Source organism: Hemitrygon akajei, chromosome 22 (assembly GCF_048418815.1).
Source record: "Hemitrygon akajei chromosome 22, sHemAka1.3, whole genome shotgun sequence".
Lineage (NCBI taxonomy): Eukaryota > Metazoa > Chordata > Chondrichthyes > Myliobatiformes > Dasyatidae > Hemitrygon > Hemitrygon akajei.
In genome coordinates, this window is record NC_133145.1 from 28,520,378 (window position 1) to 28,534,514 (window position 14,137).

Here is a 14,137-nt window from a genome sequence, read left to right on the forward strand (position 1 = left end):
CATGGACTTAACAAGGTTTTTCATGCTGGGCTGGCCCTGAAGGTTTGAGCACATGGACTCCAGAGTGAGCTACTCATCTGGATTCATATTTAACTTGGTGATAGGAGGTAGAGAATCATGTGGGCAGTTGTTTTTCAGCTTATGACCAGTGATATATCACCCTGTGATATGTCACAGGGTTCATGCTGGGTTCACTTTTGTTTGTTAAATATAATGATCATTTGGATGAGAATATAGGTTGCATGATTAATAAGTTTTCTCATGGTGCCAAGATTAGTGATATAGTGGACAGTAAAGATAGTGAACAAATGGGAATCTAGGAAAAAGAATGACAGATGGAAGTTAACTTAGAAAAGTGAAAAGTGATTTATTTTGGGAAGTTAAATCAGGCTCAGACTCTGAATACCAGGGCCCTTAATAGTGTTGTGTAACACAGAAACCTCAGAGTTCATGCAGAATATTCCCCAAAAATGACATCACAGTTAGGCAAGGTGATTAAATGAAAGCATATACAGTCGGCCCTCCTTATCTCCGGGTTCCACATGTGCGGATTCAACCAACTGCGGATTGGGAAAACCCGGAAGTTCTCTCTCCAGCACTCATTGTTTGAGCATGTACAGATTATTTTTTCTTGTCATTATTCCCTAAACAATACAGTATTATAACTGTTTACATAGCATTTACATTGTATTAGTTATTATAAGTAATCTAGAAATGACTTAAAAGTACAGGCAGTCCCCCGGGTTATGAATGAGTTCCGTTCCTGAGTCCTTCTTTAAGTCGGATTTGAAGTCGGAATAGGTACATCCGGTATTATTTAGCGTCAGTTAGTCAAATGTTTTTCTTAGTATATAGTACATATTTTACCTTTCTATGCATATAAAACACTTAAGAAACAAACGTATTTCAATAATTAAATCACTGCGTTGCTTAGTAGTAATTGTAGCTTTCATTGGGGCAGGGCCTTTCACATGCTCCATTAAAATTGTTCCGATTGTTGACCTACTGTAGTCTAATGCTTTTCCAATGACTGATGGCATTTCAGCTGGTTCCGATCGCTTTATTACTTACACCTTATTGTCAATCATGATCGTGATTACTTTCGTGAACAGAAACACTGCAATTCAAAGCTGCACCACCAGGTCCTAAAGTCCACTGCACTGAGACAGGTTAAATAAGGGACTTGAGCATCTGCGTTTTTTGGTATCTGCAGGGGATCTTGGACCCTATCCCCTGCGGATAAGGAGGGCTGACTGTAGTTTGCTTGTCTTTATTGGTGTGAGTACAAGAGTTAGGATATTAAGTTAAAGCTGCATTTGGAGTATGGTGTGCAGTTCTGATTGTCATGACATAGGCAGGCTATGATTAAGCTAGAGATAATGCAAAAAATGTTCACAAGAATGTTGCCAAGACTGGGGGGCCTGGGTCATGAGATTGAAACTGTTTTCCTTTGAGTAAAGGAGACACAGATAGGGTACAAAGTTGGTCTTTATTCCCAGTTAGGGGAGTTGAAAACTTGAAGGCATAGGAATGGGAGTGGCTGGCAGATGCATAGACAAATTAGGCCTAAAGGCCTGTTCCATGTTGACTGACTATAAGAATATATGAATCATTATATAGAATTTGCCTTTCTGTAGGACCTTTAATGTAGTAAAATGTTCCAAGATGCTTCACTGGAATATAAAACTAAAGGTAGGTGCAGTGTTTAAGTAGGGCACTATTTGGTTATTAGTGCTGCAGAAGAGGCCAGGATTAGAGGAGTATAGAAAGGTCTCAGATTGGAGTAGGTCAGGAAGGGAGAGAACAAACCATGAGGTGTTAGTGCAAGTACACACTATTGTCATTGAAAGGACCATAGCAACATTTCCAGATGTGAGGTAATATGGTTAAAGATCAAAAAAAATTGGGTATGGTATTAGCATGGGCATATAATATTAGCACTGTTGGATTAGTAGAAATAAAATGTTAATGTGGCTTGATTTGAAAAAAAATAGGCTTGTTAGTATGATAAAAATCTGAGTTTGGGCACTGATTTAACCTTTTGGTTGAAAGAATAAATTCACCTTAAGAAATGAATGAACAGCATGGACTGGAAAGGCATTTGGTCAGATCCTTGCATTAGCTGATCTTGTTGGCCCTTGGGTTATTTCAAAGAAAAGTCATCCAAGCTCATTCCTAATTGTTGTCCATTGATTCATGTGAAACTGTTTTTGGGAGGGCTGTTGGATATGTACTGTGTGTCATTCAATTCTCTTCCTATTGCCACCCTTGCCTTTACAAAAAAAAACTGTAGTATCAATTAGTTTTAATGCCTTTAGGAAAGAAGAACAACATTGAACAAAATGGCAAATATAAATTAAACAGAAATCCCAACATACAGAAGCAATGGTCATTTTTATTGTTACCACAAGTATAAATAACTTTATTTTCTTTTTCTTTTTCTTAGTTGTACCTGTAATTCTCAAGGCAATGACTTTTGATGAGAAACGTGGTGCCTGTAGTGTAGGAGCAAATGTGAGAGATGCTGCCTGCTACGTCTGCTGGGCTTTTGCTCGTGCTTATGATCCCCAGGAAATGAAACCATTTGTTAATCAAATAGCGAGGTAAGAATATTTTATAATATTGTGGTGACCCACTTTCCAGTGCACTCGAACCGGCTCACAAAATGGCACGCGCCGGCAGAGAGGCCGGCCCCAAAAAGGGTGCCAGGCCTTCTTCACCAGCAAGGGGAAAAGCCCACGCGCGGGAAGGGACTGTGAATACGTGCCCCCTACAGCATTCCCGCCCATGGAGGGCGGAAACGGGAAGGCTTAAAAGCAAGGCCGCGAAGTTTGAATAAATCTTTTATGCAACTGCAACTCACCGTCTGCATGTCATTATATCAGCGCTGTGTGTAGCAGACCGCTACAATATCTTATTATCTTTTGGTGACTTTTAAGTAAAAGGAGGTTAAACAATCACTGCAACTGTCAAAAGCCACTTGAAAATTTACTCAGAATGTGGAATTAAAGCAGAGGGGTAGCAAGTGGTACTTTTGCCTTCAATTCTTGTAGTGCTTTGTGTAGGCTTGAAATAAATGTTTATAATTTGAGCAATTTAGTTTCCTTTGAATACTCTTTTAGAAGATTGAAAAGTCACGTGGATTAAGATACTCCAAAACAGATGAGGATTGCCTTTATATGGGAACTTAAAGACAGCAAGCCTGCATGAGTAAGCATGTGTGGAGCAAGTATCTATTGACTATGAGTTGGAGACACCCTCAGTACATAAGAGAGATGGAAGAATACTGAATTAGAGCTTTCCAAGCTGTGTTCCAGAATGATCTCATTTTAGGATTTGAAACTTCACATGATTCCAGATGATGGCCATAACAAAATGCCAATCAAATAAATCAATAACTGGCTCAAAGCAGGACCACACAAACACTAATGTGATGTTGACCAGGTTTTATTAGTGAAGTTGATTAGTGATTAGTGAAGTTGAGTGAAGATGGATAAAAATTGGCAAGCAAAAAAAAGAAACAGCTGCCAAATATGTCTCTGGTAGCTTCTTGGGTCCTTATGTATCTGTTTAAGAGAAGATGCTCGGGCTAGACATAAACATGACATTTCTTACGAAGTCCTGACAAAGGGTCTCGACCCGAAGCATTGACTGCTTCTTTCAACGGATGCTGCCCGACCTGCTGAGTTCATCCAGCTTTTTTGTACGTCTTGACATTTCTTACAATGCCATTGGTACTTTGCCTTTGTATTGCAGAACAACTTCGACCTAGATTTTTTGTGTTCTGGTCTCTAAATTACATTTTGAACTTACTTCTTTCTGAGCCAGGATGGAAACCTTTGCCACTGAGAAAATGACAGTATTTGGATTCAGCTGATTTGCAATCTATGTGAATAGAATCTCCCGCAGGCTTGCATTTTACTGTTCTGGTATTTGGCATCAGGCAGTTTAAAAATAATGGCTGGAGTAACTCAGAACCATTGCCTTCCCTCTACCCTTTATTTCCCTACCACGCATTGGATTTTGACACCCATGAAATCAAGTACATAAGAACTTTATACCCCTTTCTTACTACCTCACACAGTTGCTGCCAGAGACTTTTGCAACCTAACATGTTGCATGGCAGGAAAAGCTAGAAATAAACAAGCTCTATTCCCTGAAGTCTGTGAAGTTCTACAGGATGGCTGTGAATGCTTTCACTCCCACTTGTGCTTTTAAGATAGTGGGAGTAGAGAGGAGAGCTCAGGTGCAAGGATGGACTTGGTTATAGTTTACTGATAGTAAGGTTGAGGGTCCAAAGGTTGAGGCAATCCAAGGCACCATTTGAGAAGCCATGATATAGATGATACAATATGCCTCAAAAATGTTTACACTACTCAGAGGGATGCTCAATCAGAATGCGTCTGAATGATTGATATGTTACGGAGAACTGAAATCTGAGACAGATAATGTATAATTGAAATATTTTTCTTCTTAAGCTTCTTTAAAAGTTCTATTTAAAATTAACATGGAAGAGCCAATAAAAAAGAAAGGGCAGAAAGGGTTAAAGAATTATAAGGTTAAACTATCAGGAATCTGCATTGGTCTTGCCCAAAACGTCGACTGTTTATTCATTTCCATAGATGCTGCCTAATCTGCTGAGTTCCTACAGCATTTTGTGTGTGTTATTCAGCAAAATGTTTGGTAAACATGTGTTTGCTTGCTTGCAAAGTATTGTGGAGAAAACAATATCAGCAGCAGCAAATGCAATACACTAAATTGAAAAAAGTGTAAGTAATTAATGGCTTCAATTAAAATGTGTGGTTGTGAGTCAAGTACATAGAAAAGGTAGTTGTAGCACTAAAATTGAAAAGTGCCAGAAGAGCAGAAACAAATGTTTAGAGCAATTAATGATTGTATTAAGATGTTGTTAAAGAAACGTATTCTCTTTGAAATGCTAAAAGAGCAGGGAAATATTATGATGTATTTCATGGAAAATATTAGAAAAAGATCTGTTCTGTGTGGATACAGCTGGAGCCGAAAGTTAAGAAGGAGGTTAGAACCATCTTGTGGAGAAGGACAAAGGGCAAAATTGAAGAATGGTGTGAGAGTGATTTTGAGGATGTTGTTAGTCTTATCTTCATTTATCTTTGGCTGATATATCTCTCCAGTCTGCTTGCAACTAGTTTGCTTTCATGAGGCATACCTTACTCCATTCGATTTGTAAAGATATTATCCTTTAAGTGTGTGGGAGTATAATTAAAATCTAAAACTGACCATTAGCTTTCCTTGTGATCCTCTATGTTTAGAGTCTGCTCTTATTCTGAAGACTAGGCAGAACTACATTTCATTATCATGCGATTTGTGACTGCAGTAAAAGTTTTATGATCTTTTAATGACCAGTTAATGGTCAAAGTTGACCCTGACTTTTTAGAATTCTTAAATGACTGGTGGAGTAATTACTGCAACTGTTCAGAGAGGTAAAATCGTCTGATTTTTTTGGTGTGCTGATTGTTGTTGCCACAGGCAGCTTAAAATAATGAAATTTCTTTGCATGCTGGAACTTAGCTTCATTGTTCGACTGAAATGTTTGACAGGTTTCCTTTGGGCATGAACTGTAAGAGGGTGGATAGTTGCTTCACTTTAATCATTGCTTTAAAAAATATTGTAATTATAATTTGCTGTAAGTGCTAGCTGAACAGAAATTATACTAAGATGTGTTAAATCAATAGTGAATAAATACTGTAGGCTAAAGTTAGATTCTGAACGTGGATTTTTTTTAAATTCTGCAGTGCAAACCGAAATATTGGCAAGATATCAGTCTCCAACTGGTGTACAAATATATTTTGTTTCTGTGCTGCAAATTGATCCTGGCATTGCATGACAGGTAATTTTCATGCAAGGACTGTTTCAGAGATCATATAGAACACATTGCACCGTTCAAAGTAAATTGATTATCAAAGTACATACATGTCACTGCATACAACCCTGAGATTTTTTTTCTTGCAAACAAACTCAATAAATCCAATAACCGTAATAGAATCAATGAAAGACTCCACTACCTGGGTGGACAACCAGTGTGCGAAAGACAACTATACAAATACAAGAAGAAATAAAGAGAAAATAATAATAATAAATTAAAAAGCAATAAATATTGAGAACCAGAGATGACGAGTCCTTGAAAGTGAGTCCATAGGTTTTGGGAACATTTCAACGATGGGGCAAGTGAAGTTGAGTGAAATTATCCCTTCGGTTCATGCACTAATGGTAGAGGGGTAATAGCTGTTCCTGAACCTATTGGTGTGAATCCTGAGGCTCACAGTAAGAAGGGAGCATGACCTGGGTAGTGGGTGTCCCTGATGATAGATGCTACCTTCCCGAGACAACACTGTGTAGAAATGCTCAATAGTGGGAAGGGCTTTACCCGTGATGGACTAAGCTGCATCCACTACTTTTTGTTGGATTTTCCATTCATGGGCATTAGTGTTTCCATACCAGACTGTGATACAACCAGTCAGTATGCTCTCCACCAGATGAAGTCGAATCTTTGCACACTCCTAAGGAAGTAGAGACACTGCTGTGCTTTCCTCATAATTGCACTTGCATGCTGGGCCTAGGACAGATCTTCTGAAATGTTTACATCGAGAAATTTAAAGTTGCTGACCCTCTCTACCTCCGATACCCTGATGAAGACTGGCTGATGGACCTCTGGTTTCCACCCGGCCAGATTTTTCAATTCCCCCTCCCCTACCCATCTGACTTAACCTTTCACTCTCTAACTCGTATGCCTTCCCCTCCTTCTGCCTTTGTATTCTGGTCTTCCTTTCCAGTCCTAATGAAGGGTCTTACCCCAAAATGTCAACTGTTTATTCATTTCCATGGATGCTAGCTGACTTGCTGAGTTCCTCCATCATTTTGTATCTGTTGCTCTGGACAAGTACAGATAGGAAATATTTAGAAGAATATGGGCAAAAGCAGGCAATGGGACTAGCTCAGTATGCAACTTGATTAGATGAGTTGGGCTAAAGAAACTGTTTTTGTGTTTAAAACTCTATACTCCTTTACTATTTGAACAGTATAGGCCAGAGGTTCCCAGGACTCTGAGCACCTTGCATTTCTGCAAGGAGACTTGATCGTAAACTTAAATCCTTTCGACTATCTTCACAGATAATCTCCTCCAATGGCAGAGCTCAGACTAGCATATGTGTTTTAGCAGTCTGGTGTTGGGTATGTTAACACAATTGCTTACTAGCGTAACACATGACACAATTGTAATGGGGATTTCAATATGCAAGGTGATTGAGAAAATCAGGTTGGTGTTGGATTGCAAGAGAGGGATTTAGTTGAATGCCTACAAGATGGCTTTTTAGAGCAGCTTGTGCTTGAGCCTACTCGGAGAAAGGCCACCTTAGATTGGGTGTTGTATAATAACCCAGATCTTATTAGAGAGTTTAATGTAAAGGAACCTTTAGTAGGCAGTGATCATAATATGATTAAATTCATACTGCAGTTTGAGAGGGAGAAGCATAAGTCACATGTATCAGTATTGCAACGGAATAAAGGGAATTACAAAGGCATGAGAGAGGAGCTTGCCCTGGTGGATTGGAGGAGGATATTGGTAGGGATGATGGCAGAGCAGAGATCGCTGAAGTTTCTGAGAATAGTTCACAAGGCGCGAGATAGATAAGTCCCACAGAAGAAGAAGTTCTCAAATGGCAGGAGTAGGTAACCATGGTAGACAAGGGATGTTAAGGACTGCGTAAAAACCAAGGAAAGGGCATATAAGGTAGCAAAAGTGAATGGGAAGTTAGATGATTGGGAAGCTTTTAAAATCCAACAAAAGACAATTTAAAAAGCTATAAGAAGGGAAAAGATAAAATATGAGGGCAGACTAGCCAATGATATAAAGCAGTTATATAAAGAGTAAAAGGGAGGTGAGGGTTGATATTGGACCACTGGAAAATGATGCTGGTGGGTGGTAATGGGAGGACAAAAAATGGCAAATGAACAGTGGATACTTTGCATCAGTCTTCACTGTGGAAGATACTAGTAGTGTGTGTTATGATATGGCAACAATGAATGTATAATTGAGACAGGTTTTTTATAACAAATAAAACATTTATTATGCTAAAAAAAAACCAAAAGTAAACAAATGACTAACTTAACCGGAAGTCGGCTGCTGTATGGCAACCCAGACAGTTCTTAAAGCGAGAAATGCGAACTCAGTTCTTTAAAGTAGTATTGCAAAAGTACAAAATGATTTACAATCAGTTAGGAGAGACTTTCCTTGAAGTAATAAATTCTCTTTCGTGACGTTACTGCTGATCCCAGCCGAAGTATGCCTTGCCCGAAGGATTTACGATTGAAGGAAATAAAACAGCTTAAAGCCACTGACCTTTCCTTGGCGAATAACTCACTGCCCCAGTCCTTTCTGCTCTTAAAGCAGGAACTAACGTGGGTGCAGATTACTAATTCCTTCCGAATGAAGATCAAATAAGGTCAAACCTGTTTCAACGCCAACAACACCAACTTTTCTCGATCCTTCGGCTTCCCAAACTTTGATAATTCTTCACTGTCCGACTGGACTTTAACTGGCAGTGATTTTCAGAACTGTCGGCACAACAATTCTTACAGTAGAAACTAAAACTCCACTTTTAAAACAAAACTGCATCATAAAATCAAATACGCAGCAGAACAGAGTCACTGACGACTTAAGCCACAAACTGACCTGCGTCACAGGGAGGGGTTCTCCTTTTATACCCTGTTGAAAAAACCATCACATGACCTCTCACTGGCGGGAAAATTACATCACTCCACCATCACAAGACCATTACAGCATGCCCAGCAGAACCTCAATTACATCATGGTCCTGTGACAGTCACAAAATACCCACAGGGTATGTAACATGTGCCAGAGGTCCGTGAGCATCAGGGAGCAGCAGTGTGTGCTATTGCTATTACAAAGGAAAAAGTGCTAGGCCAACTCAAAGGTCTTAAGGTAGATAAGTCACTTGGATCAGATCGACTACATCCCAGAGTCCTGAGGGAGGTTGCTGAAGAAGTAACAGATGCATTGATCGTGATCTTTCAAGAATCACTTGATTCTGCCATGGTCCCAAAGGACTGGAAAATTGTAAACATCACTTCACTCTTTAAGAAGAGAGGAAGGAAAAAGAAAGGAACTTGTAGGCCAGTTAGCCTTAACCTCAGTGGTTGGGAAAATGTTGGAGTCTATTATCAAGGATGAGGTTTTAGGGTACTTGTAGACTAAAGACAAAAATAAGTCAAAGTCAGCATGGTTCTTGTCAAGGGAAATCTTGCCAGACAAATTTGTTACAGTTCTTCGAGGAAGTAACAAGCAGGGTGGGCAAAGGAGAGGCAGTGGATGTCATTTACTTAGCTTTTCAGAAGGCATTTGATAAGGTGCCACACATGAGGCTGCTTAACAAGATAAAATCCTATGGTGTACAGGTAATATACTGGCAGAGTTAGAGGAATGGCTAACAGGCAGGAGGCAGCAAGTGGGCATAAAAGGGGCCTTTCCTGGTTTGCTGCCAGTGATTAATGGACTTCCTCAGGGGTTAGTATTGGGACTGCTACTTTTCACATGGTTTGACAATGATTTGGATAATGGAATTGATGGCTTTGTGGCAAAGTTTGCAAATGATAGGAAGATAGCTGAAAGGGTAGGTAGTTCTGAGGAAGCAATGCGATTGCAGCAGGACTTAGAAAAATTGGAAGAATGGGCAAAAAAGTGGCAGATGGAATACAGTGTTGGGAAATGTATGATAATACATTTTGGTAAAAGGAACAATAGTACCAAACACTATCTAAATGTGGAGAAGGTTCAAACATCAGGGGTGCAGAGAGACCTAAGAGTCCTCATGCAAGACACCCAGAAGGTTTATTTACAGGTTGAGTCTGTGGTAAAGAAAGCAAATGCAGTGTTGGCATTTATTTCAAGGGGAGTAGAATATAAGAGCAAGGAGAGAATGCTAAGCCTTTTAACACACTAGAAGGATGAGAGGGGATCTGATTGAAACACATAAAATTATTAAGGGATTGGACAAACTGGAGGCAGGAAGCATGTTCCTGCTGATGGGTGAGTCCAGAACTAGAGGCCACAGTTTAAGAATAAGGGGTAGGCCATTTAAAACAGAGATGCAGAAGAACTTCTTCACCCAGAGAGTGGTGGATATGTGGAATGCTCTGCCCCAGAAGGCAGTGGAGGCCAAGTCTCTGGATGCATTCAAGAGAGAGTTAGATAGAGCTCTTATAGATAGCGGGGTCAAGGGATATGGGGAGAGGGCAGGAACGGGGTACTGATTGTGTATGATCAGCCATGATCACAGTGAATGGCGGTGCTGGCTAGAAGGGCCGAATGGCTTACTCCTGCACCTACTGTCTATTGTCAAGCCGCACTTAAGAGTATTGTCAACAGTTTTGATGCAGAGAAATCAATGCTCATGCCATCAGATTGGCGGCTACCCAAAATATAAGGGGTTGTTCCTCGAACCTGAGTGTGACCTCATCACGACAGTAGAGGATGCCATGGATATTGGAATGGGAAGTGGAACTAAAATGGGTGGCCACCAGGAGATCACACTTTTTCTGGCAGCCAAAGCTTAGGTGCTCGGTGAAGCGGTCTCCCAATCTACGTCGGGTCTCACTGGTATACAGGAGGCCACACCAGGAACACCAGATGCAGTATGCTACCCCAACAGACTCACAGGTGAAGTGTCACCTCGCCTGGAAGGACTGTTTGGGGCCCTGAATAGTAGTGAGGGAGGAAGTGTAGGGGCAGGTATAATGCTTTTTCTGCTTGCAAGGATAAATGCCAGGAGGGAGATCAGTACGAGGAATGAATGGACAGGAGATCCCTGTGGAAAGCAGAAAGTGGAAAGCAGGAAAAGATATACTTGGTGGTAGGATGCCATTGGAGAAGACAAAAGCTGATTCAAAGCTGTCATTTATCGTTACACTTCAAAGCAGCCCTAAGCTGTGGACTCTTTGAAGTAGGGATTTCACTGTGGCTAGGAGTTCACAGTCTGTGAGGTGCTTTTTAGTGAAAAGCTACCTCTGAGGCCTTCTTCAGAGCTTTCACAATGTTTTTTTGTGTCAATGCATTTGTTAATAGGTCATCCCCACCTCACTATGAGCTAAATACTAAGATTTACTTCTCAGGGACAGACAAGCAGCCAACGTTGTGTGGAACAAAACTCTTTGGAGATCTCCTGAACTGCAACTGTGTCCTTCACTCAAGCACTCTTGATTCCATCACATCACAAAGTAGAATGTTATTTTGGCCGGCTATCTTACCACAAAAAGCCAAAAAGGCCAACAGTCATAGGTATATGTTATGGCATCTTTGTATAATCTCACTTGAACAATAATATAGCCTAACAGGAGCCAGTGCTTGACCCCCACGGATGATGCTACTTAGTCTTGTTCCTCAAGTGAAATGAAGTATTCATGACAACAAGGCCATATTCCACTCATTTTGTCAAAAGAAATACCCTTTTGGAGTTAATCTTCTCTACTTCTTCCTTGCCACTCACACCTTGCCAAAAGGTTGTGTCCCTTTGAAGACAGGTGTTAAAGTAACTAGAAAGATCCGTGCATCGCTTTTTGGAATGTGGAACAGAGTATTTTTAAGGTTAGAATAGAAATTCCCTTCAATTCATCTGAAGACTCCAGAGTGGGCTATATGTGTGTCTAATAACCATACTCTGTTGGTTCCTTATTAGAGTAAATCAAATGATCATAAGATATGTACTAATTCTGCAGGGGTGGTAGGGTGTTATCAAAAGATTGGATTTGTTTATTCTTCATGGCAAAGTTAACTGTATGAAGAGTTGCTGCTTTTCTGGTTTTCTCCTCACTGTTCACATATTTTTCATTCTTATTGTCCAGAGCCTATCTGAAACTTGACAATATTAGTCAGATTTTCTTCCTTGATGCTCATTTCTGCCAGAAAGTTTTTGCATCTTTTTAGCCCAGTACAACATCTTCAGCAGTCCGTGCTATCATTACTAGAGTTCCTCAAGGATATAATTTTAGTTGCTGTTTATTCTACTTATGATACATACTATACTGACTAGTTGCCACATGGCCTGATACGGAAATACCAATGCTCTTGAATGGAAAAGCCTACAAAAAGTTCTGGTCACAGCCCAGACCATCACAGGTAATTCCCTCCCCAGCGTTGAGGTCATCTTCACGGGGCGCCGTCGCAGGAAAGTAGCATCCATCATCAAGTCCCCCACCATCTGGGCCATGTTCTCTTCTCACTGCTGCCATCAGGAAGAATGTATGGGAGCCTCAGGACTCACACCACCAGTTATTATCCCTCAACTGTTAGACTCTTGAATCAGAGGGGATAATTGAATTGAATTGAATTAAATTGACTTTATTTCTTACATCCTTTACATACACGAGGAGTAAAAATCTTTATGTTACGTCTCCGTCTAAGTGTGCAATATGGAATCATAGTAATTTATAATAAATACAACAGTAAATGTAACATAGAAATACACTTAAGTCACCGTGAGTTAATCAGTTTGATGGCCTGGTGGAAGAAGCTGTCCTGGAGCCTGTTGATTCTGGCTTTTATGCTGTGATACCATTTCCCAGATGGTAGCAGCTGGAATAGATTGTGGTTAGGGTGACTCGGGCCCCCAATGATACTTTGGGCCATTTTTTCACACCTGTCTTTGTAAACGTCCTGAATCATGAGAAGTTCACAACTACAGATGCGCTGGGCTGTCCATGTCACTGTCTTCAGAATCCTGCGATTGAGGGAGTTACATTACCCGTAACTTCACTCACAGCAACACTGAATTGTTCCCACAACCTATGAACTCACTTTCAAGGACTCTTAATCCTATATTCTGGACATTTGTTGTTTGTTTGTTTATTTTTTAAAATTATCTATTTTTTCTACTTGCTGTTGGTTGCCTTTTGCACATTGGTTGTCATCTGCGTGTTTTATCATTGATTCTTTTATGGTTCTTTGTATTACTGTGAATGTCAGCAAGAAAAGGAATCTCATGGTTGTATATGCTGACATATGTACATTGATACTTAATTTACTTTGAACTTTGATGTGACTGCTGTCTATATGCCACATAATTTGTAAGCTTCAAGGCAATTTTCACTTATTTACGATTCAAGTTTATTTATCAATTGTACATGGAAACAAACAGTGGAATGCATTACAGGTAGTCCCGGAGTTACGAACATCCGACTTACGAACAACTCATACTTGCAAACCGAGGAAGGAGAATGCCGTCCGCCATTTTAAGTCAGATCATGACGCCGTCCACCATTTTAAGTCGTTGCTGTTGACACTGTGTTGAGTGTGCAACTTTGTATTTGGCTTAAATTTTTCTTAGCAAAATTCACCATCACCCTTCCCCCTTTACCAGTCGGCTGGTGGTGCAGTGAGATGAGCGCCGGGCTCGAGAACGGAGGTTCCCGAGTTCGATCCAGTGACAGCCTGCTCCCGAGTGCGTTCTCCTTCCATGCCAGGTTGATGTCAAGCTCACAGCTCGACCTCGTAAAAAAAAAACTGTCACCTCCAGTTTAAATTCCCATGCAGAATACCCAAACCCAGCACAGCCCCCACTTGTCCCATTTAACCTGTCTCAGTGTGGTGGACTTTAGGACCTGGGGAATTCAGTGCGGTGGTCCTTAGGACCCGGCGGAGGTCGGGACCCGCCGCCCGCAGTGTTTCTGTTCCATTGACAGGAAATGATCACAATTGAAAATAAAGTGGAAATAATAAAGCATTTGGAAAGAGGTGAAATGTCATCGGTTATTGGAAAAGCGTTAGGCTACAGTCGGTCAACGATTGGAACAATTTTAAAGGATAAAGGATAAAGTGAGAATAATGGAGCATGTGAAAGGCCCTGCCCCGATGAAAGCTACAATTATTACTGAGCAATGCAGTGGTTTAATTATTGGAATACATACATTTCTTAAGTGTTTTATATGCATAGAAAGGTAAAATATATACTATATACTAAGACAAATGTTTGACTAACTGATGCTAAATACAGTCGGCCCTCCTTACCTGCGGGGGATTGATTCAGAGACATCCCGTGGATACCAAAAATCATGGATGCTCAAGTCCCTTATTTAACCTGAAGCAGTGCAGT

At 40.4% G+C, this 14,137-nt stretch overlaps 1 protein-coding gene across 1 annotated transcript in view; it reads left to right on the forward strand.

Annotated features, from left to right (window-relative positions):
- Positions 1–14,137, forward strand: part of tbcd (tubulin folding cofactor D) — a 250,865-nt gene that overhangs the window by 126,440 nt on the left and 110,288 nt on the right. Inside the window, exon 14 of the mRNA XM_073025892.1 lies at positions 2,447–2,603. Within this exon, the coding sequence (XP_072881993.1) occupies positions 2,447–2,603 (157 nt within the window). The remainder of the gene's footprint in view (positions 1–2,446; positions 2,604–14,137) is intronic.